The 24855-nt window shown below is 43.9% G+C and overlaps 1 protein-coding gene across 2 annotated transcripts in view; it reads right to left on the bottom strand.

Annotated features, from left to right (window-relative positions):
- Nucleotides 1-24855, bottom strand: part of LOC126251829 (uncharacterized) — a 364384-nt gene that overhangs the window by 61854 nt on the left and 277675 nt on the right. For both annotated transcript variants that reach the window (XM_049952492.1, XM_049952491.1), the window contains exon 11: nucleotides 19587-19737. In XM_049952492.1, coding sequence (XP_049808449.1) covers nucleotides 19587-19737 — 151 coding nt within the window. The remainder of the gene's footprint in view (nucleotides 1-19586; nucleotides 19738-24855) is intronic.

Here is a 24855-nt window from a genome sequence, read left to right on the forward strand (position 1 = left end):
ACTTCTTCCAGCAGGGGAGGCAAAGTCAACCGCAAGAAATGCCCATAGTTCTTGCCTGTTAGGCGACGTGGAAGGAATAATGGTCCCAAAACACGGTCGCCAATTATACCGGCCCACACATTACGGCTGCACCCGTGCTGATTATTCACTTTCATCATGCTATGGGGATTTTGCGTACTATCCCGCAGATGACTCTTATGAAAGTTGAAGATATCACTCCGCGTAAAGATGGCCCCATCTGTGACTAGGGTGGATGACGCAAATCCTGGAATCGTGGTTGCCTGGTGAAAAAACCAGTGATAAAACTGCTCCCGATGTGTAAAGTCTGTCGCAAGTAAGCCATGCACACGCTGTGACTGATAAGGGTACTAACAACTGTGATGGAGAATTTTCTACCTTGTGTAAGTAGGCTGTTTATGTTTTCTTATTGTCAACGTTACGTAGTGCTCTGTATGAAAATCACTGGCTGTGCTGTTTTATGTTTTCTTATTGGCAACGTTACGTAGCGCTCTGTATGAAAATCACTGGCTGTGCTGTGTGCAGTCTGTGGCTAGTTTGCATTGTTGTCTGCCATTGTAGTGTTGGCAGCGGCAGCTGGATGTGAACAGCGCGTAGCGTTGCGCAGTTGGAGGTGAGCTGCCAGCAGTGGTGGATGTGGGGAGAGAGATGGCGGAGTTTTGAAATTTGTAATACTGGATATCATGAACTGCTATGTATATTATGATTTTTCAACACTATTAAGGTAAATACATTGTTTGTTCTCTATCAAAATCTTTCATTTGCTAACTATGCCTATCAGTAGTTAGTGCCTTCAGTAGTTTGAATCTTTTATTTAGCTGGCAGTAGTGGCGCTCGCTGTATTGCAGTAGCTTGAGTAACGAAGATTTTTTGTGAGGTGAGTGATTTGTGAAAGGTATAGGTTAATGTTAGTCAGGGCCATTCTTTTGTAGGGATTTTTGAAAGTCAGATTGCGTTGCGCTAACAAAATATTGTGTGTCAGTTTAAGCACAGTCAGGTATAATTTTTCTAAGGGGACGTTTCACTTGTACTGGCGGGTCAGCTGCCTAATACTGACACGGCAGTCGCTTTCCACAGTGTTAATCACGTTTTCCTCCAAGTCTGGTGTCCGAACATTTCACGTACGTCCTTCATGATTTGCTGCTTCCTGAAACGATCCTGTCTCAGACTTACGGCGAAACACTGTTTCCAACATTGAATGCTGTAGTTGTTGTCAGCGGGTATAGATTTCCCGATACAACCCTGCTCCCCGCCGCCCATGGCCATTTTCCTTTCCATACGTAAACGCTACGTTGGCAAGCTCTCGATTATAATGCGGAAACTTTGTGTACAATGCTGTATCACATCTATTACAAGGTGAGTCAGCAACAGAAGTGAATCTGACACAACATTACCAATTACTATGGCAGGAGAGGGCGCTAGGGCATGACGTATGAGGAACAGTACCACCATCTAAGAAGAAACTGTGCATACGGTAACTGTGGCTGCATGGTACAGCGCGTATTACACCGCAGTCTCTGTAACAATGTAGGACTGAATAAATGGTGTCTAGCATGAAAACCATGCATTTCCGGACATAAGTTTATTATATCTTTTTTGTTCCATAACCTCTCATCGATCAATCCCTAAAGTTAATACACGGTGAAAAAAAATCACCCTGAGCGAGAACGGCTCTAGGTACTTTCAACGTGGGTGCACCATTCTTGCGAATCCCTGCAGGCCTTCCCAAATGCGACGAGCAGTGGGGCCAATGGAAGGGGACGCTTCTTGGTCGGCTGAGAAACGTGTGTGGTTGGCCGAGGCGATTATGGTAGCCGATATAGAGAAGCAAGGCATCCGGGTTCGACTTCCGATCCGGCACAAATTTCCATCCTTCACCACTGATTTATTTCGATGCCTGTAAAGGCGGTTGAAGTCGTGTTCTCGTAGGGCAGGTTGCTTGGGACAGTGTTGTATCTGAATTAAATATAAGTAAATTTTGCGTGTTTGTTACATACTTTTCGTTAGCTTATATTGCCCTACTAAACGCTTTTGCTTATATTTATAATATATTACTTTTAAGACTGAAGCACTCAACTTTTTGGTCTATTTGTATGAAATATAGTTATTTATAGTGATGTTAATGGATCGAATTAAAACACATGATCAATTATATTCTTTTTACGTTTGAATCACGTCAGTTAATTGAGTCATAACAGGAATAGTAAAATTTTACACATTCAAATAATAAAACATTAAATATTGCGTGTTAGGTTCTGTAATGGAACGTGGCAAATAAATGAGAAGAGAGACGCAGTGGAGGTGATGACAAGTGGCGTGTGGGCGGATGCCGGGGGTGGAAAACGGGCAGACAGGCCTGGCAGTGGTTTGGAGAGACACAACAGCCCTTTTTGAAAGGGTGAATGGAATATGACGTGGTGTATGCATCAGACGGGTTGCCGCCAGTTAGTTGACTGCCCGGGGAACCTGAGGCAACGGTTCATTCAGCCTTGCACGCCAATAAAGTACTGGAGTCCGCCAAAAACTCGCAGTGGGCGAATCACTGCCCTGCATTTAAACTGTGTATGTCCTGTTCATTACACAAAGTAGTGTTCATATGTTCAAGACATAACGGCAAAGAGAGTTGGCCTTTCTTCAAGTCATCTGGGAAGATTAGTTGCTATTTCTAAGTTGCAGTTACTATAAAATGACCTTAAGTGCCAAAGTATTGTTGAGGGAGGTAGCGGCTCCTGATTGTCTGGAATAAAAATTTGCTGTGTGAGCCATCCTGGAGACGACAGCGGTCGAAGTAGACAGTTCTTCATCAGCACCCGTGAGGTGGTTGATAGGGCTGAGTGTGGTGGTGCATAACATTGATTGAATGTTGTATATCAGATACCGTGCTCCATAGGTGTTGGTTTACCCTACCCAGGAATAAATCGTGGCTTAGCGATTTTCGATTTTAGAGTAAATAATTTGTCTTGCTGCTACGGTCTCACCTTTGTGTGTAATTTTCGTAATTTGCCACCGGAATATGACGGTATGAATTAGTGAAACGCTTAGCGAAGAAGCAAATGTGATAAGTCTGATAAATTTCTATGGAACTGCGGAGAATTTTAGAAAAAGGTATCATAGCTGGTAAGTGTGATTCTTGCATTAAATGTAAACTAAATATGAGCAATGTGCATCAGGAGCCGGCCAGAATGGCCGAGCGGTTCTAGGCGCTTCAGTCTGGAATCGCGCGACCGCTACGGTCACAGGTTCGAATCCTGCCTCGGGCATGGATGTGTGTGATGTCCTTAGGTTAGTTAGGTTTAAGTAGTTCTAAGTTCTAGGGACTGATGACCTCAGATGTTAAGTCCCATAGTGCTCAGAGCCATTTTGTGCATCAGGAACATTTCAAGTTGTCATTGGAGCAGCTGTTACGTAACATGTAGGTACACATATTTTGTGGTATTATCGTAGATCCCCCCATGAACCATGGACCTTGCCGTTGGTGGGGAGGCTTGCGTGCCTCAGCGATACAGATGGCCGTACCGTAGGTGCAACCACAACGGAGAGGTATCTGTTGAGAGGCCAGACAAACATGTGGTTCCTGAAGAGGGGCAGCAGCCTTTTCAGTAGTTGCAGGGGCAACGGTCTGGATGATTGACTGATCTGGCCTTGTAACATTAACCAAAACGGCCTTGCTGTGCTGGTACTGCGAACGGCTGAAAGCAAGGGGAAACTACAGCCGTAATTTTTCCCGAGGACATGCAGCTTTACTGTATGATTAAATGGTGATGGCGTCCTCTTGGCTAAAATATTCGGGAGGTAAAATAGTCCCCCATTCGGATCTCCGGGCGGGGACTACTCAAGAGGACGTCGTTATCAGGAGAAAGAAAACTGGCATTCTACGGATCGGAGCGTGGAATGTCAGATCCCTTAATCGGGCAGGTAAGTTAGAAAATTTAAAAAGGGAAATGGATAGGTTAAAGTTAGATAGAGTGGGAATTAGTGAAGTTCGGTGGCAGGAGGAATAAGACTTTTGGTCAGGTGATTACAGGGTTATAAATACAAATTCAAATAGTGGTAATGCAGGAGTAGGTTTAATAATGAATAAAAAATAGGAGTGCGGGTTAGCTACTACAAACAGCATAGTGAACGCATTATTGTGGCCCAGATAGACACAAAGCCCATGCCTACTACAGTAGTACAAGTTTATATGCCAAGTAGCTCTGCAGATGATGAAGAAATAGATGAAATGTATGACGAGATAAAAGAAATTATTCAGGTAGTTAAGGGGGACGAAAATTTAATAGTCATGGGTGACTGGAATTCGTCAGTAGGAAAAGGGAGAGAAGGAAACATAGTAGGTGAATATGGATTGGGGGGAAGAAATGAAAGAGGAAGCCGCCTTGTAGAATTTTGCACAGAGCATAACTTAATCATAGCTAACACTTGGTTCAAGAATCATAAAAGAAGGTTGTATACCTGGAAGAATCCTGGAGATACTAAAAGGTATCAGATAGATTATATAATGGTAAGACAGAGATTTAGGAACCAGGTTTTAAATTGTAAGACATTTCCAGGGGCAGATGTGGATTCTGACCACAATCTATTGGTTATGAACTGCAGATTGAAACTGAAGAAACTGCAAAAAGGTGGGAATTTAAGGAGATGGGACCTGGATAAACTGAAAGAACCAGAGGTTGTAGAGAGTTTGAGGGAGAGCATAAGGGAACAATTGACAGGAATGGGGGAAAGAAATGTTGGAACACGTGAGGCAATACTAACCTTACGACTTATCTTAGAAGAAAGATTAAGAAAAGGCAAACCTACGTTTCTAGCATTTGTAGACTTAGAGAAAGCTTTTGACAATGTTGACTGGAATACTCTCTTTCAAATTCTAAAGGTGGCAGGGGTAAAATACAGGGAGCGAAAGGCTATTTACAATTTGTACAGAAACCAGATGGCAGTTATAAGAGTCGAGGGACATGAAAGGGAAGCAGTGGTTGGGAAAGGAGTGAGACAGCGTTGTAGCCTCTCCCCGATGTTATTCAATCTGTATATTGAGCAAGGAGTAAAGGAAACAAAAGAAAAATTCGGAGTAGGTATTAAAATTCATGGAGAAGAAGTAAAAACTTTGAGGTTCGCCGATGACATTGTAATTCTGTCAGAGACAGCAAAGGACTTGGAAGAGCAGTTGATCGGAATGGACAGTGTCTTGAAAGGAGGATATAAGATGAACATCAACAAAAGCAGAACGAGGATAATGGAATGTTGTTGTTGTTGTTGTGGTCTTCAGTCCTGAGACTGGTTTGATGCAGCTCTCCATGCTACTCTATCCTGTGCAAGCTTCTTCATCTCCCAGTACCTACTGCAACCTACATCCTTCTGAATCTGCTTAGTGTATTGATCTCTTGGTCTCCCTCTACGATTTTTACCCTCCACACTGCCCTCCAATGCTAAATTTGTGATCCCTTGATGCCTCAAAACATGTCCTACCAACCGATCCCTTCTTCTAGTCAAGTTGTGCCACAAACTTCTCTTCTCCCCGATCCTATTCAATACCTCCTCATTAGTTACGTGATCTACCCACATTATCTTCAGCATTCTTCTGTAGCACCACATTTCGAAAGCTTCTATTCTCTTCTTGTCCAAACTGGTTATCGTCCATGTTTCACTTCCATACATGGCTACACTCCGTACAAATGCTTTCAGAAACGACTTCCTATACTCGATGTTAACAAATTTCTCTTCTTCAGAAACGCTTTCCTTGCCATTGCCAGTCTACATTTTATATCCTCTCTACTTCGAGCATCATGAGTTATTTTACTCCCTAAGTAGCAAAACTCCGTTATTACTTTAAGTGTCTCATTTCCTAATCTAATCCCCTCAGCATCACCCGATTTAATTTGACTACATTCAATTACCCTCGTTTTGCTTTTTTGGATGTCCATCTTGTATCCTCCTTTCAAGATACTGTCCATTCCGTTCAACTGCTCTGCCAGGTCCTTTGCTGTCTCTGACAGAATTACAATGTCATCGGCAAACCTCAAAGTTTTTACTTCTTCTCCATGAATTTTAATACCTACTCCGAATTTTTCTTTTGTTTCCTTTACTCCTTGCTCAATATACAGATTGAATAACATCGGGGAGAGGCTACAACCCTGTCTCACTCCTTTCCCAACCACTGCTTCCCTTTCATGCCCCTCGACTCTTATAACTGACATCTGGTTTCTGTACAAATTGTAAATAGCCTTTCGCTCCCTGTATTTTACCCCTGCCACCTTTAGAATTTGAAAGAGAGTATTCCAGTCAACATTGTCAAAAGCTTTCTCTAAGTCTACAAATGCTAGAAACGTAGGTTTGCCTTTTCTTAATCTTTCTTCTAAGATAAGTCGTAAGGTTAGTATTGCCTCACGTGTTCCAACATTTCTACGGAATCCAAACTGATCTTCCCCGAGGTCCGCTTCTACCAGTTTTTCCATTCGTCTGTAAAGAATTCGCGTTAGTATTTTGCAGCTGTGACTTATTAAACTGATAGTTCGGTAATTTTCACATCTGTCAACACCTGCTTTCTTTGGTATTGGAGTTATTATATTCTTCTTGAAGTCTGAGGGTATTTCGCCTGTCTCATACATCTTGCTCATCAGATCGTAGAGTTTTGTCAGGACTGGCTCTCCCAAGGCTGTCAGTAGTTCTAATGGAATGTTATCTACTCCCGGGGCCTTGTTTCGACTCAGGTCTTTCAGTGCTCTGTCAAACTCTTCACGCAGTATCTTATCTCCCATTTCATCTTCATCTAAATCCTCTTCCATTTCCATAATACTGTCCTCAAGTATATCGCCCTTGTATAAACCCTCTATATACTCCTTCCACCTTTCTGCCTTCCCTTCTTTGCTTAGAACTGGGTTGCCATCTGAGCTCTTGATATTCATACAAGTGGTTCTCTTCTCTCCAAAGGTCTCTTTAATTTTCCTGTAGGCAGTATCTATCTTACCCCTAGTGAGACAAGCCTCTACATCCTTACATTTGTCCTCTAGCTATCCCTGCTTAGCCATTTTGCACTTCCTGTCGATCTCATTTTTGAGACGTTTGTATTCCCTTTTGTCTGCTTCATTTACTGCATTTTTATATTTTCTCCTTTCATCAATTAAATTCAATATTTCTTCTGTTACCCAAGGATTTCTATTAGCCCTCATCTTTTTACCTACTTGATCCTCTGCTGCCTTCACTACTTCATCCCTCAGAGCTACCCATTCTTCTTCTACTGTATTTCTTTCCCCAATTCCTGTCAATTGTTCCCTTATGCTCTCCCTGAAACTCTCTACAACCTCTGGTTTAGTCAGTTTAACCAGGTCCCATCTCCGTAAATTCCCACTTTTTTGCAGTTTCTTCAGTTTCAATCTGCAGTTCATAACCAATAGATTGTGGTCAGAATTCACATCTGCCCCTGGAAATGTCTTACAATTTAAAACCTGGTTCCTAAATCTCTGTCTTACCATTATATAATCTGATACCTATTAGTATCTCCAGGATTCTTCCAGGTATACAACCTTCTTTTATGATTCTTGAACCAAGTGTTAGCTATGATTAAGTTATGCTCTGTGCAAAATTCTACAAGGCGGCTTCCTCTTTCATTTCTTCCCCTCAATCCATATTCACCTACTATGTTTCCTTCTCTCCCTTTTCCTACTGACGAATTCCAGTCACCCATGACTATTAAATTTTCGTCCCCCTTAACTACCTGAATAATTTCTTTTATCTCGTCATACATTTCATCTATTTCTTCATCATCTGCAGAGCTACTTGGCATATAAACTTGTACTACTGTAGTAGGCATGGGCTTTGTGTCTATCTTGGCCACAATAATGCGTTCACTATGCTGTTTGTAGTAGCTAACCCGCACTCCTATTTTTTTATTCATTATTAAACCTACTCCTGCATTACCCCTATTTGATTTTGTATTTATAACCCTGTAATCACCTGACCAAAAGTCTTGTTCCTCCTGCCACCGAACTTTACTAATTCCCACTATATCTAACTTTAACCTATCCATTTCCCTTTTCAAATTTTCTAACCTACCTGCCCGATTAAGGGATCTGACATTCCACGCTCCGATCCGTAGAATGCCAGTTTTCTTTCTCCTGATAACGACGTCCTCTTGAGTAGTCCCCGCCCGGAGATCCGAATGGGGGACTATTTTACCTCCGGAATATTTTACCCAAGAGGACGCCATCATCATTTAATCATACAGTAAAGCTGCATGTCCTCGGGAAAAATTACGGCTGTAGTTTCCCCTTGCTTTCAGCCGTTCGCAGTACCAGCACAGCAAGGCCGTTTTGGTTAATGTTACAAGGCCAGATCAGTCAATCATCCAGACTGTTGCCCCTGCAACTACTGCTGCTGCCCCTCTTCAGGAACCACATGTTTGTCTGGAATGTAGTCAAATTAAATCGGGTGATGCTGAGGGGATTAGATTAGGAAATGAGACACTTAAAGCAGTAAAGGAGTTTTGCTATTTGGGGAGCAAAATAACTCATGATGCTCGAAGTAGAGAGGATATAAAATGTAGACTGGCAATGGTAAGGAAATCGTTTCTGATGAAGAGAAATTTGTTAACATCGGGTATAGATTTAAGTGTCAGGAAGTCGTTTCTGAAAGTATTTGTATGGAGTGTAGCCATGTATGGAAGTGAAACATGGACGATAACCAGTTTGGACAAGAAGAGAATAGAAGCTTTCGAAATGTGGTGCTACAGAAGAATGCTGAAGATGAGGTGGGTAGATCACGTAACTAATGAGGAAGTCTTGAATAGGATTGGGGAGAAGAGAAGTTTGTGGCACAACTTGACCAGAAGAAGGGATCGGTTGGTAGGACATGTTTTAAGGCATCAAGGGATCACAAATTTAGCATTGGAGGGCAGCGTGGAGGGTAAAAATCGTAGAGGGAGACCAAGAGATCAATACACTAAGCAGATTCAGAAGGATGTAGGTTGCAGTAGGTACTGGGAGATGAAGAAGCTTGCACAGGATAGAGTAGCATGGAGAACTGCATCAAACCAGTCTCAGAACTGAAGACCACAACAACAACATTATCATAGATCTTAATTTGAAGGATTGAGCTGCTTGGCAGATCAAAATTGAGTTGGATTTAGCGCAAGTACTGAGAGAACTATTCACTTTCGGACCATTGTGCTTAAACGTGATCTTAGTAACGCTGTAGGTAAAAGCACTGTGGTCGCCAAGATGGGCTCACCACAACGGAATTTCCTCAAAAAGAGTCCATGATATTGGAATGGAAAATCACCGAGTAATAGAGCGCGATACAAATGAGACTACGTATACCTCAAATAAACGAGTATACAGGAAGTTTAAATGTAACACCTTCAGTCACAATTTGTTTTGTGTTTTATTGAGTCGCACTATGATTTGCGAATTTTATGGGTCCATCATCAGGTGCAAATTGTTTTAATACACCATGAACTTCTTCTCTTGAGTAACGTGATGCGAAATGTACGTTCCGAAAAATCCAGGAAGAACGTTTTTAATTTTAGCAGACGGTGATTTATCCATTCTGTGATTGTATACCAAGTGAGTCAAGGCGTCGCGTGTTTGTGAATGCAGTCAAGTCCACAGCTACAAAATATGGACGAACGAGTAAATCCCGTCTTTTTTGTAAAGCATACTGGAAATTAGAGAACTGCATCTGCGATGGGTCCAGATTATAAGCAGAAAATGCATTCAGAAGGATGCCATGTTTGGCAATATTCAAAAGTCAGGTGGAGAGTTTTAATGCCGATATGTGACTGCATTAGACAAAACCTGGATCCATCATTAGTCGCGAGACTAAACACAGAGTGTCCTAAGAGGAATGGTCAGTATTCAGAGATATTATTTTCTAGACAAAAAAAGTCTAGCGAACATGGGATCTAAAACCATACCTTAAGAGCTACGGGGACTTGTTCAGTAAGAGACGTGTTTCTCAGTAGCGAAGATGAACAAGTGTTCATAGCTTTTAAGATATGCATTTTAGAGCCCAAGTTTATTGGACTTTTCAGCTTCGAGTGTTCGTTCGTATAATACTTACCATTCCTCGTGGGACGCCCTATATAGCAGACGAAACTATCAACAAATGGTGATGAAGGCAAAGAAAGTTTAGTCAGTGCGTATGGAGATATCCCTTATTCGTTTGGGGAAATTACAAAGAGATAATGTTTGTAGACTGCTTTGAAAATTGTAGATCGTTACTGGGTCCTGCAGCACTCACAATGGTGAACGTGCTTGAAATTAATTTCGAATTGGATCTTCATATAATCCATTTTCCATTTTAATAGGATGATTTTTTGCGTAAGAAAGTGAAGTGATCATATAATGCTGGCTTTTACAACTAATATTTGCTCCTTCTATAGTTTTTGTTCTGGACATTAGGCCACAGTCCAACGCATATTTCTCTGCCAAACGTTTCGTCTTACAGCGCTGGATACCTCATCAGACGTTATAACGACTCAGAAAGCAGTACAATCTCAAAGAAGCTCAGCAAGCCGAACAAGGTCGATGAAGTGATCGTTGCCGTTTATGGGTATTTTGTAGTTTAACAAAACTTTAAAACTACGTGTTTATGTAAGTTCATCGATTCAAATTTAGACAGTATAGTACAAGGGTTGAACAAAGATTTGGAAACACCGCGAGAAACGTATGCTTGAACATGATGCACGTAAAGTGCCCTCCGCTACACACCGTTGGGTGGCTTGCGGAGTATAATTTGCAGGTATCTAGCGAGGTGTGCAGTGGTTAGCACACTGGACTCGCATTCGGGAGGACGACGATTCAAACCCGCGTCCGGCCATCCTGATTTAGGTTTTCCGTGATTTCCCTAAATAACTTCAGGCAAATTCCGGGATGGTTCCTTTAAAAGGGCACGGCAGACTTCCTTCTCCTAATTCGATGGGACCGATGTCCTCGCTGTTTGGTCCCTTCCCCAAAATCAACCAACTAACCAAGTTTGCAGGTGGTTGCATTTGACCATGAACGGCACCTGCGCAATGCCCCCAGTACCTTGCAAGTGTCAGTCGTGGTCATAAAAGTGGTTCATAAGAGTTCTGTGCAGTTGTGGGTGCGTTATATTGGAGCTAAGTGAAGTCGAACGCGTGCAAATTGTTGGTGTTCATATGGTGAGTGCTTCTGTAATCAAAATATCTGAAGTGTGTGGTGTTTCAAGAGCCATCGTATCGAAGATGTATACGACATAAAGGGAAAAGTGGAAAATGAACATCTGATAAGCACAACGCAGATGAAAGTGTGTGTAACGAAGGGTCATTGAAGAGAATTGCGACGGAATATAAGAGGATGACAGCTGCAGAAGTCACTGCAGAAATGAACGTCGCACACGCGAACTCTGTCAGCTCTAAAACAACGCGTAGGGAGCTCCATAAGCTTGGAATTAGAAGGCGAGCTGGAGTTACAAAAGCACACGTCAGTGATGCAAATTTCTCATAACAGAAAAACATTGTGCCGAAGCCATAAAACCTGAACTGCGGAGCAGTGGAAGAAAGTCGTTTGCTGTATGAGCCTTATTTCACACTGTTTCCAATTTCTGGTCGAGTTTACGTCTGGCGCACGCCGCCCAAGTTACGACGCAGACTGCTTGCTGCCAAGAGTGAAACGTGGACCGGGTTTGCTGATGATTTGGTCATTTATTTCATGGTATTCCATGGGCTCGATGGTTACTCTGCAAGGTCACATTATTGCCAAGAATTGTGTGACCACTTTGGTTGATCAGAGCATCCCATGGTGCAATATTTGTTTCCCAATGATGATGATGGGTTCCAGGACTGGTTTTGTGAGCACGAGGATGAATTGTCGCATCTCCTCTGGCCACTATGGCCACCAGATCTCAATGTCATTGAGCCTTGCTTGAACCGTATCCACCTCCATCATCGTTACCTTAACTTGCCATTACTTTGGGGGAAGAATGATAGAATGGTATAACATTCGCTTGATACCATACCCGGCAGGCATTTATCCATTCCGAGATGTCTGGAAGGTGTTTTGGATGCCGACGAGTTTCCTAAACCGTATCAGGCGTGGTAATGTGATATATGTTTGCTGTTCCCATATTTTTGTTCGCCCCCTTCAAGTATTTTGTAGAGTGCAAAATTTAAGTTTTGAAATCTCATCAAGATCTGAATGAGTACCTGAAGAACGTTTTTCAGACACCTAGATAACTACATCATCTGCGGAAAGTCCTATGCTACTGTTAACATTGTCAGCTGTGTGATTTACTTACAACACGTACAGCAATGCTGCCAACACATTTCCCTGGAGAAACTCTGAAGTAACTTTCACATTGTCGATGACTCTTCGTTCAAGATTATATGCAGTGTCCTATCAATATATCCTCAATCCACCCAAATTCATTGTCAGTGCTTGAGGTATGTATGATGTGTAAATGTTACCGTGTTGCGTTCTCTCTCAAGTGTTCACAGAACAGGGGCGACTTGGTATCCTGTTTGACGATTGGGTGACAGGATAAAAATTTTGAGTTCGTGGAGTTTATTCGAGGAAGAATTTAATTTTTATTTCATTTATGAAACGTTTCCCTTTTCTGTCTGAGTAGTTCATTAAGCGATATCGTAATCAACATATGGTGCCCAATAAGATTCAAATGGCTCTGAGCACTATGGGACTCAACTGCTGTGGTCATAAGTCCCCTAGAACTTAGAACTACTTAAACCTAACTAACCTAAGGACAGCACACAACACCCAGCCATCACGAGGCGGAGAAAATCCCTGACCCCGCCGGGAATCGAACCCGGGAACCCGGGCGTGGGAAGCGAGAACGCTACCGCACGACCACGAGATGCGGGCGCCCAATAAGAATTATCCTTGGTTCACCTTTGAAAATTTGGCATGTACTCCTTTGCCACTCTCTGCCATGACTTAACCCAACATAAGCTATCCTGCATTATATCACCTACTATCTGATATGTGGGAAGGTACTTTATCGATGACAAACATTATCGTCACTTGACGTGAGTGCTGTGCGCTGAAGCAAGCTGAGTTGGTGACACTTTGCTCTCAGCTCCAATCTGTGTTGGCTTCAGTTATACAGCTTGAGGCTATAGTGGATCGGCGTCACTGTTGTGGACCAGCCCTGGGGATCCAACGGACGTTCAGCATGACCCACGAGTCCGCCGACTGGTCCGCACCGGTGGTCAGCTTAGTTTCTACTCGCATTGAGGCTGCCCCCTCACCTGTGGTCGAGTGGGAAGTCGCCTCGGGGCATGGAAGGCTGTGAAAGACTTCCCAGGCAGCCGAAAGCAAGGCATCCGTGGTTAGTCTGACAAATAGATTCCAGATGCTGTATGTGGCTGTCAGTGTCCCTCAGTTAGATGCAGTCGCCTGTCCTGTTCCAGAGGAAACCTGTCAGCCTGCAAGATCCAGGCAGTCCGGATTATTGATAACTGGGAGCTACAATGTTAGGCGCGTTATGGCGTCCCTTAGGGATATGGCTGAAAAGAAAGGGAAGGAATCCGACGTGTATTCAGTGTGCATACCGGATGGAGTCACTTCAAATGTGGAACGGGCCCTTCAAGTGTCATGAAGAGCACAGAATGCAACCAGTTGTAGGTGGTGGCCCATGTCAGTATCAATGACGTGTGTCTCTTTGGATCAGGAAAGATTCTGGTTTCGAGCGGCTGTCAGAAATGGCAAGGGCTGCCAGTCTTGATTGCGGAATGAAAATCAGAGCTCACCATTTGTAGCATTGTCGACAGGACTCATTGCGGACCTCCAGAGCTGAGTGGTGGGTCTGAATCACAGGCTCAGACGGTTCTGCGATCGTGTAGGCTGCAGATTCCTGGACTTGCGCTATTGGGAGATGGAGCTTCGGGTTCCACTAAATAGGACAGGAGTCAACTACACGCAGGAGGCGGCTACACAGATAGCGGGGGCTGTGTGGTGTGAAGTGCGCGGCTTTTTAGCTTAGAGGGCCTGGGGAAACACAGAAAGGGATTCAGTATCAAAGTGTGGAGGTCGAACACAGGAAAACGCAGATCTGGGAACCGCCGGTATAACAGTCGTAAATTGTCGTAACTGTGTTGGAAAAGTATCAGGTTGGTTCAAATGGCTCTGAGCACTATGGGACTTAACATCTGAGGTCATCAGTCCCCTAGAACTTAGAACTACGTAAACCTAACTAACCTAAGGACATCACACACATCCGTGCCCGAGGCAGGATTCGAACCTGCGACCGTAGCGGTCGCGCGGTTCCAGACTGAAGCGCCTAGAACCGCTCGGCCACTCCCACCGGCGGAAAAGTATCAGGGCTCCAAGCGCTAATAGAAAGCACTGATGCTGAAATTGTTTTGGCACTGAAAGCTGGGTAAGGCCGGAGATAAGTTCAGCCGAAATTTTCGCTAGGAAGCTAACCGTGATCAGAAATGAGAGGCTAAATACACTTGGCAGCGGAGGGATTGTTGCTATTAGAAATAGTTAACCTCGTAGCGAAATTGAAGTAGGTAATTCCGCTGAGTTACTATGAGTAGACGTCATTCTTGGCTACCGGAATAAAATAATAATTGGTTCTTTATACCGACCTCCCAACTAACAATCAGATGACAGAATTGCTGAAAGATTCAAAGAAAACTTGAGTCTAATCGCAAAACACATACATGACTCATAAAATTATATTTGGTGGTGACTTCAACTTACCCTCGATATGTTGGCGAAAATACAGTATTAAATCCGAACGTACGCATAAAACATCCTCCGAAACTGTGCTGAACGCATCCTCTGAAAAGTATTTCGAGCAGTTAGTTCGTGAGCCCACTCGAACACCAAACGGTTATGAAAATTATTTCGAGCAGTTAGTTCGTGAGCCCACTCGAACAGTAAACGGTTGTGACAACACACTTGATCTCTTAGCAACAAATACTCTGAGCTAATAACGAGCATCGAAAGGGATACGTGAGTTAGTGAACACCGATTTGGCGTAGCGAATAGAATATCGTAACTACAAAATCCACCAAAAATAAATAAAATATATATCTGTTCAAAAAAGCAGATAAAACTTCGCTTGACGCTTTCCCGAAAGCCAACGTCCATTCCTTCCAAATTAACAATGTAAGTATAAACCAGATGTGGCTTGAATGCAAAGGAATAGTATCGACAGCAATTGGGAGATTTATACCAAATGAAGTAACAAACGGCCGAGCTGATCCACCACGGTACACAAAATAGGTCAGAACGCTGTTGCAGAAACAACGAAACAAATATGCCAAATTTAAACAGTCGCAAAATGTCCAAGATTGGCGGTCTTTTACAGAAACTGGAAATTTAGCACGGACTTCAATGCAAGATGTTTGTAATAGTTTCCACAACGAAACTTTTTCTCGAAACCTAACAGGAAACCCAAAGAGATTCTTTCGTATGCAAAGTATGCTAGCGACAAGACACAATCAACGCCTCCTCTGCGCAGCAGCAATGGAAATACTGTCGACTACAGTGCTGCTAGAGCAGAGTTACTAAACACAGCCTTCCGAAATTCCTTCACCATAGAAGACGAAGTAAGTATTCCAGAATTCGAATGAAGAACAGCTGTCAACATGAGTAAAATAGAAGTTGATATCTTCGGAGTACTGAAGCAACTTAAATAACTTAATAAAAGCAAGTCTTCCGGTCCAGACTGTATACCAATTAGGTTCCTTTCAGAGTATGCTGATGCAATAGCTCCATATTTGACAACCATATACAACCGCCCGCTCGACGAAAGATCCGTATCCAAAGGTTGGAAAGTTGCACAGGTCACACCAATATTCAAGATAGGCAACAGGAGTAATCCACTAACTTACAGGCCCATAACATTAACATCGATAGGCAGCAGGATTCTGAAACACATACTGTGTTCGAACGTCATGAAGTACTTCGAAGAGAACGGGCTATTGACGCATAGTCAACACGGATTTAGAAAACATCGTTCTTGCGAAACACCCTTTTTACCCATTCGAAATGTTGAGTGCTATGGACAAGGGATTTCTAATTGTACCGTTTTTCTAGATTTCCGGAAGGCTTTTGGCATCGTACCTCACAAGCGGCTTGTAATCAAACTGCGTGCTTATGGAATATCGTCTCAGTTATGCGACTGGATACGTGATTTACTGTCAGAGAGGTCACAGTTCGTAGTAACTGTCGGAAAGTAATCGAGTAAAACAGAAGTGATTTTTGGCGTTCCCCTCAGAAAGTGTTATAGGCCCTCTGCTGTTCCTTATCTATATAAACGATTTAGGAGACAACCTGAGCAGCGTTCTTACGTGGTTTGCAGATGATGGTGTAGTTTGTCGTCTAGTAAAGTCATCAGAAGACCAAACAAATTGCAAAATTATCTAGAAAATATATCTGTATGGAGCGAAAGTTGGCAGTTGGCCCTAAGTAATGAAAAGTGTGAGGTCATCCACATGAGTGCTAAAAGGATTCCGCTAAACTTCGGTTACGTGACACATAAATCAAATCTAAGGGCCGTTAATTCAATTAAACACCTAGGAATGACCGTTTTCAAACAATTTAAATTGGAAAGAACAAATAGAAAATGTTGTGGGGAATGCGAACCAAAGACTGCGTTTTATTGGCAGAAAACTTAGAGACGCAACAGATCTACTAACGAGACTGCCTACACTACGCTTGTCCATCCTCTCCTGTAGTACTTCTGCGCGGTTTGGGATCCTTACTGTGGTGTGCGTACTGTCTTATTTGACTTATCACTCTAACGAAGTAGGCGAGTGTCAGCAATATGTCTCGTGGTCTTATCGTGGTGTGTTTATCTTCTGCCGTTAGGTCAGACGATAGAAATGTCACTTGCACGCTTAGAGTAGCAGATTGACGGTGACCAACTTTAAACAGAACTTGATTAATTTTGACATACATTTATTAAAATAATAAAAAGCATAAATATTACGTAACTGGTTTCTGGATGCTGTTTACAATTGACAATCTAAAGTTCCTTTGGTCTTAGTACGTTAATCTTATTCTCACATATCTCTGATACTTGACAAAGTGTCTATACATTTCTCTTCATGGCTATGTACAGGAATACGATAATCTTATTAGGCGCAGACTGAAACCTGACTACAGACTAATGCACACTAATGCAGACTGACTAATCGGAAGTCTGTACACTCGTTATAATACCTCGAGCGTTCAGGTATCACTGCACGAGTGTGATCCGCGAGGAGAAAAGGTTCTACGTTAGCAGCAATCTCATTGGCTGCGTTACATACACTCCTGGAAATGGAAAAAAGAACACATTGACACCGGTGTGTCAGACCCACCATACTTGCTCCGGACACTGCGAGAAGAGGGCTGTACAAGCAATGATCACACGCACGGCACAGCGGACACACCAGGAACCGCGGTGTTGGCCGTCGAATGGCGCTAGCTGCGCAGCATTTGTGCACCGCCACCGTCAGTGTCAGCCAGTTTGCCGTGGCATACGGAGCTCCATCGCAGTCTTTAACACTGGTAGCATGCCGCGACAGCGTGGACGTGAACCGTATGTGCAGTAGACGGACTTTCAGCGAGGGCGTATAGTGGGCATGCGGGAGGCCGGGTGGACGTACCGCCGAATTGCTCAACACGTGGGGCGTGAGGTCTCCACAGTACATCGATGTTGTCGCCAGTGGTCGGCGGAAGGTGCACGTGCCCGTCGACCTGGGACCGGACCGCAGCGACGCACGGATGCACGCCAAGACCGTAGGATCCTACGCAGTGCCGTAGGGGACCGCACCGCCACTTCCCAGCAAATTAGGGACACTGTTGCTCCTGGGGTATCGGCGAGGACCATTCGCAACCGTCTCCATGAAGCTGGGCTACGGTCCCGCACACCGTTAGGCCGTCTTCCGCTCACGCCCCAACATCGTGCAGCCCGCCTCCAGTGGTGTCGCGACAGGCGTGAATGGAGGGACGAATGGAGACGTGTCGTCTTCAGCGATGAGAGTCGCTTCTGCCTTGGTGCCAATGATGGTCGTATGCGTGTTTGGCGCCGTGCAGGTGAGCGCCACAATCAGGACTGCATACGACCGAGGCACACAGGGCCAACACCCGGCATCATGGTGTGGGGAGCGATCTCCTACACTGGCCGTACACCACTGGTGATCGTCGAGGGGACACTGAATAGTGCACGGTACATCCAAACCGTCATCGAACCCATCGTTCTACCATTCCTAGACCGGCAAGGGAACTTGCTGTTCCAACAGGACAATGCACGTCCGCATGTATCCCGTGCCACCCATCGTGCTCTAGAAGGTGTAAGTCAACTACCCTGGCCAGCAAGATCTCCGGATCTGTCCCCCATTGAGCATGTTTGGGACTGGATGAAGCGTCGTCTCACGCGGTCTGCACGTCCAGCACGAACGCTGGTCCAACTGAGGCGCCAGGTGGAAATGGCATGGCAAGCCGTTCCACAGGACTACATCCAGCATCTCTACGATCGTCTCCATGGGAGAATAGCAGCCTGCATTGCTGCGAAAGGTGGATATACACTGTACTAGTGCCGACATTGTGCATGCTCTGTTGCCTGTGTCTATGTGCCTGTGGTTCTGTCAGTGTGATCATGTGATGTATCTGACCCCAGGAATGTGTCAATAAAGTTTCCCCTTCCTGGGACAATGAATTCACGGTGTTCTTATTTCAATTTCCAGGAGTGTATTAATACGCGGATCGGCGGAAGCAGAATTTGGGCCGTCTCTAAGACAGCGCCATCTCGTAGTGCGGAGACAGACGAGCGCTGCGCCTGCGCTGTTGTGCTTAGCGGGGCGCGCTCTAGTGGGAAAGTTGTGTACGCGCTGACTACGCGGATCTAAGTACACAACACTTACCAAATAGGATTACTGGAGTACATAGAGGAAGTTCAAAGAAGGTGCACGTTTTCTACTGTCGAGAAGTAGGGGAGAGAATGTCACGAGCATGATACAGGATTTGGGGTGGACATCATTAAAACAGAGACGTTGCGGCAGGGTCCTATCACGAAATTTCAATCACCAACTTTCTCCTGCGAATGCGAAAATATTTTAATGACGCCGACCTACATAGGGAGAAACGATCATCGTAATAAGACAAGGAAAATCAGAGCTTGCATGGAAAGACACAGGTCTTCGTTTCTTCCATGCGCTACTCGAGAGTGGAATAGTAGAGAATTATTGTGAAGGTGTTTCGATGAACCCTCTGCCAAGCACTTATGTGTGGTTTACAGGGCTGCCATGTAGATGCTATGTGGCTACTATAACACTTTTGAGAGTGTCATAGAGGTCCTGACGCACCATTGGGTTCACAATGAGATGTACTGTCACCTCCAGACGTAAGAAAGTAACACAGACATCACATATTTTTGGAAGTTTTACGCGCAACCATTTCTTTGTGAGATAACAATAGTAAATTATCGTTCTTACTTCCAAGTTACACATTTGGTGTTTTGAGACACATGGCTGTTACGCCCGATGTATTTATGTGGTTTAATATTACGTCTTACAAACTTAGCATTTCTCAAAACAATTTTTGATTTGTGGAGAAACTGAGGAATATATAAATTGAAAGTGTAAAACATATATTTACCTAGATAAATTTCCACATACGGACTCGCAGCTTTTGGCATCGAACGTGACTGGCGCCAGTATTTCGCCTCTGGGAAGCACATGTGAAGATTTGCTAAGCTGATGGTACGACAGACTGATGCCAAAACAGAAATGCACTCATCAGGAACTTGCTGCAAGAGAGTGAGAACAAAAACAAACATGAATCACATATTGCTCACAATAGTACGTGCAAGAATGCCTTAAAAATAGCTATCGAATTATTTTATGGACGTGAAACTTCCAAAGTATGGCAATGTAAACACGTCAGTTTGTTACACTTCAAGTGCACAAATGAACCAAAACAATATGATCATTGTCCTCTGCGAGCCCGAATGCCGCCCGATGACGTCACGGGAATGTGATGCGGTTAGAAAAGAGTATAGGCCCTAAGCGGGGCAGAGACGAATGGGGAATCGTTCTGGCGATGATTCTGTACGCAAACGGGAAAATCCACTTTTTATACATGCGACTTTGATTAAGGGAAGATAGTTATGGCCGATGACCTGTCGGAAAAGGCGAAGCTGGTCGGCTGCTCGCGTGCTACTGTCGTGAGCATCTGGGGAAGTGGTTGAAGGACACTTAAATCACAAGGGGGAGACAAGGTGAGGGATATCCACGCTTCATCACAAAACGTGGAAGTTGGAGGGTTGCTTGCTCTGTGAAACAGGATAAGCGGCGATCTGTGGCAAATCTGACGACAGTGTACAATGCTAGTATAGGGATAAGTGTTTCAGAGCACATCATTCAGCGCACTTAGTTCCGAAGCGGACGACCCCTACGTGTTCCTCTGTTGACCTAACGCCTTCAATTACGACTGCAGTGCCCACGGGATCACGAAGATTTGACCGTGGTTCAATAGAAAAGACGTCTAAGCGGATGAACCACGTTTCTTATACGCCATCTCAGTTGGCATGTCCGGAAACGCTGTTTTCCAGGCGAGTGGGTGATCGAAACGTGCACTGCCCCACGGCGGGGGAACATTCACTTGGGTTTCCATGAGACCTTTAGTAGTAATCGAAGGCACCATGGCAACTGTGGAATATTTAAACATTATTGCGGGCCGTCTGCATCCCTTTATGCTTGGTGTGTATTCCGAGGGTGTTGGAATCTGTACATCTGTCTACAGTGTGATTTTTTCCACCGTGTACAAACTCCACAGATTGATAGATGAGAGGATATGGAACAAAAAGGTCTAATGATCTTATGCCCGGAAATGGACAGTTTCCATGCCAGAGACCATTTATTCGATCATACATTGTTACAGACTGCTGTCTAATAGGCGTTACACCACGCAGCCCCAGTTACAAATATGTGCTGAAGATGGTTTCCATGTCCCTCAACGCATGCGTGTACGCGCCGTCGCATGTTGTGTCTCACACGTTCACTTCGGCCAGGCTGCATCCGAACAGTGTCACAGGCAGCATGCTCCATTGTCTCCACATCTGGAATGGGCTCTATATACGCGATACTCTTGGAGATGGCCCCATAACCAGAAATTGCAACGGGTTGAGATCCGGTGAACGAGCTGGCCATGCAACTAGACGCCCTCGTCCGATCCATCGAGCAGAGAAGACACTATTGGTGCGTCCGGACGTTAACGGCGAAGTGGGCTGGAGCAAAACCATGTAGCAGCCACATAATCCTTAGAATCATCAATGAAACTTCTTCCAGCACGGGAGGCAAAGTCACCCGCAAGAAAGGCCGATAGTTCAGGCCTGTTAGGCGACGTGGAAGAAATACTGGTCTCAAAAAACGGTCGCCAATTATCCCGGCCCACACATTCAGGCTGCACCGATGCTGATGATTCGCTGTCGTGGGGGTTCTGCTTACCACCCCATAGACGACTGTTATGAAAATTGAAGATACCACTCCGCGTAAAGGTGGCATCATCTGTGAATAGGATGGATGACACAAATCTTGGAATTGTGGTTGCCTGGTGAAGAAACCAGTGGCAAAACTGGTCCCTGCGTTGAAAGTCTTCCACTAGTAAGCCCTGCACACATTGTGAGTGATAAGGGTGGTAACAGTTGTCATGGAGAATGTTCCACACGGTCGTCTGGCTTAGTTCTGCTGGCGAGCCAACTGCTTGGTCCTGACACGGTGGTCTCCTTCCACAGTGTTAATCGCATTTTCCTCCAGGTCTGGCAACCGGACATTTCGGGTACGTCCTTCATGATTTCCTGCTCCCTGAAACGACCCTGTCTCAGACAAACGGTGAGACACTGTTGCAAACGTTGAGTGTTGTCGTTGTTGTCCGCGGGGATAGGTCTCCTGAAGACAGTAATATATTAACACTCGTCTGGGACACTGAAGTAATTTCTTCAGAAATTGGTACACGTATGATTGCAAAAAAAAAAAATACTGTGGCAATAAAACATACATATCATCCCTACGCCTAAGGGCGAGTATGAAAAAGGATGACATAAAAGCATTTCAGGGGCTCCTGAACCAATTACAACCAAAACTGATATTAGTATTTTAACCATCTGCAGCAACTGTAATTGTATACATTGAAATAATCAGCAACCAGATGCATAAATGCAACCGGTTTTATATACTGTATATCACTCATTATTTGTGCATGTAAATGTGCCTTAGAAACAAAAAGAAACATTGCAACGCATACCGCTCACTCAGTTTGAGACATGAAACAGCCCTCTCCCCCTCACCGTCCTTTTTGTTCTTTTATTATTCGAATCGGTGTTTTGGAAACAAAGGAAGTTCAAAGGAGATTCTTTGTTGTTGCAGTTCGTGAGGCGTTTCTCCGGCAACAGACGATTACGACGCTGCCTGGCGTTACAGCTCCGCTAATGATACAGGTTCTCGCTGCCTTTAGATAATTTTGTGCAATTTAATGTGGCGGTTAAATGGAGGGACACTGATTAAGTGTAGGGAGCTCTATCGGCGGCAGCGCCGACGGTGGCACGCAGTTACGGGGTTGACGACTTTTGTGGAACGGCCGATTGCAACGAGGCTGCTCTTCCAGAAAGGTGAGTTTCTTCCCGGTAGTTACCCACCACTGACAATTAATTAGTACTACTTCTGAGACATCAGCTACTTCTAACGAAATCTAATACATGAAAATGGACCTTAGTTTGTTTGTTTACTCGTCTTCCATGCTTCGCTACACCATTCGTATAGTGGCGATGACAATTTGTTGAGTCTTTGTATGCACGCCCGGGTAATTTCCAAGATCCGTTGCAAGTGATATAAATCGAGCACGTGACTATCACGGTGCGAGGTATCGACTTTGTTCACATCGTTGTTGACAACTCAATATCTTCTGATGTAAGGAAGATCTCAAACAATTTCGACCAATTTTTTTATATGCATGACTCATTATTTGCATAAAAAATTGGGGGGTAACACACCCCAGTCACCCCTAGAGATGGGGCTCGGAAGACACGACATGTAAAAATATTCGATAACGACCGATGTCAGTATCAAATCCACTGTTTTAGGGGTCGCTAGACTTGTTGGTTGTTAGTATGTCTTTCATCCCTAGAGAGCTCGGGCAGGAGGGAGGTAGGTACGGCGCGGAGGTTCAAGACAGTGACGTATCAGCACGTCTGTGTAACGCTAGAAGTAATTTGTACCAAAAGTGACATACATATCACTTGATACCTGGAAAAATATACTACGGCAATCAGACACCCGTAGCAGCAGTAAGTCTGAGGGTTTCGGATGAAAAGGGCTGACGTAAGAGCTTAATCCAGAAAAGCCTGAAGCTATTGCAACTAAATTTCGTATATACATGACTCATTATTAGTATAAAAATACTGAGAGAATAAAATACCCTTACTATCGCTGGGGGAGGGGGTCATAATGAGAAGGGGGATGTCTAGAAACGGGGAAACGACCTGCTGGTATTTATTTCCTGTAAGTAGTTGACTTTGAATACTTTAAAATTATCAAGCGCAACCTGCTCTTAGTTTTGTTGGTCACTGCGTCAACCACATTGTAAAATTGAGCACTGCAGCGAGGCAATAATTTAGCCAGCGTGTTTCGTGGCCCAAGATAATGCCACATGGTTAGATACTACAGATAAATTTAACGTACCCCTTAGACTCGTATCGTCTAAGATAGCGGAGAATAGGACAGTTGCCAGCGACGGTTCTTTTTCTCGAAACAACAATAAATTAGTGGCAGAACTACCAAGTCATGGTTGTCAAATGTCAATTTGACAACCGTGCGCCCAGTATAACAGTGGTAGTGGTGGAGGACATACGGTGCCATATGTAATTTTACTTATATTCGAAACAGGCTTATGTCTGTTGAAGTTGTTTTATTGGTCTTGACGCAGCCGCTGGTCTACGACATTTTTCATTTATTAGTGTGTATGTAAGTAAAATGTTATCACGTGCCTGATTTTGAAGTTCATGTGTAGATTGTATAACTGGTCTAGATGTTATTTTGATCATTTTTTCGGATTTCTGGAGAAGGCTGTATTATTATAGAAGAAACCATGGTCAAGGTTTAAAATAAACGTAATTCAGTGCAACTGTGGGCTGTTTTTCATTCGAGACAATTTCGTAACAGTTGCTGTTGTCGCTGCCATGATGAAAATAAAGAACTACCAAGCTTCCTCAGAATTCAGATGAAACTGCAGAACGAAATTCGCTAGTGATACGGGTGAAATATGTATACAAATATGTGTGAACTATGTTAAAGTATGTGAAATATATACAGGGTGAACCAGAATTTCACGGACAAACTTTGATGGGTTGTTCAGAAATACATTTTGAGTGTTTTGGTATAAGGGAACAACGATCTCCACCGCCTATTTACAGAGTTACTGCATTTCGATTGGCTTCTTGCCTCAATTCATCACTGGTGTTAGTATTAGGGCTGCTTTTAAAGTATCGATAAATCGACAAATCGATATGTCATCAGGTTGCGTCGATAGAAGTTGGCGTCAATATATCGATATCATATGGAAATATCGAGTGATGGAATAACAAGGTTTCCGATGTGAAGAAATAGGACACCAGTTGCGTTAAGAAACAGTGTTTAAAGCAACTAGTGTGCTATATCTTCACATCGGAAAGCTTCAAAGCAGTTACTAAAAATGGTGAACAAAAATGTAAATGAGAAGATTTGTCTTACGGTGAGCGGAGACGTGTGAGGGAAAATGCTGACGTAATCGGCGCTCGGCGCTACCAACAGAAACTGCAACGTTTAAATTCACCACGCAATTTTGACACTACTAGTGCTACGTCGCTTGCGTTGGCAGAAAGGGAAAAGTCGAC

Source organism: Schistocerca nitens, chromosome 4, assembly GCF_023898315.1.
Source record: "Schistocerca nitens isolate TAMUIC-IGC-003100 chromosome 4, iqSchNite1.1, whole genome shotgun sequence".
NCBI classification, from domain to species: Eukaryota; Metazoa; Arthropoda; class Insecta; order Orthoptera; family Acrididae; genus Schistocerca; species Schistocerca nitens.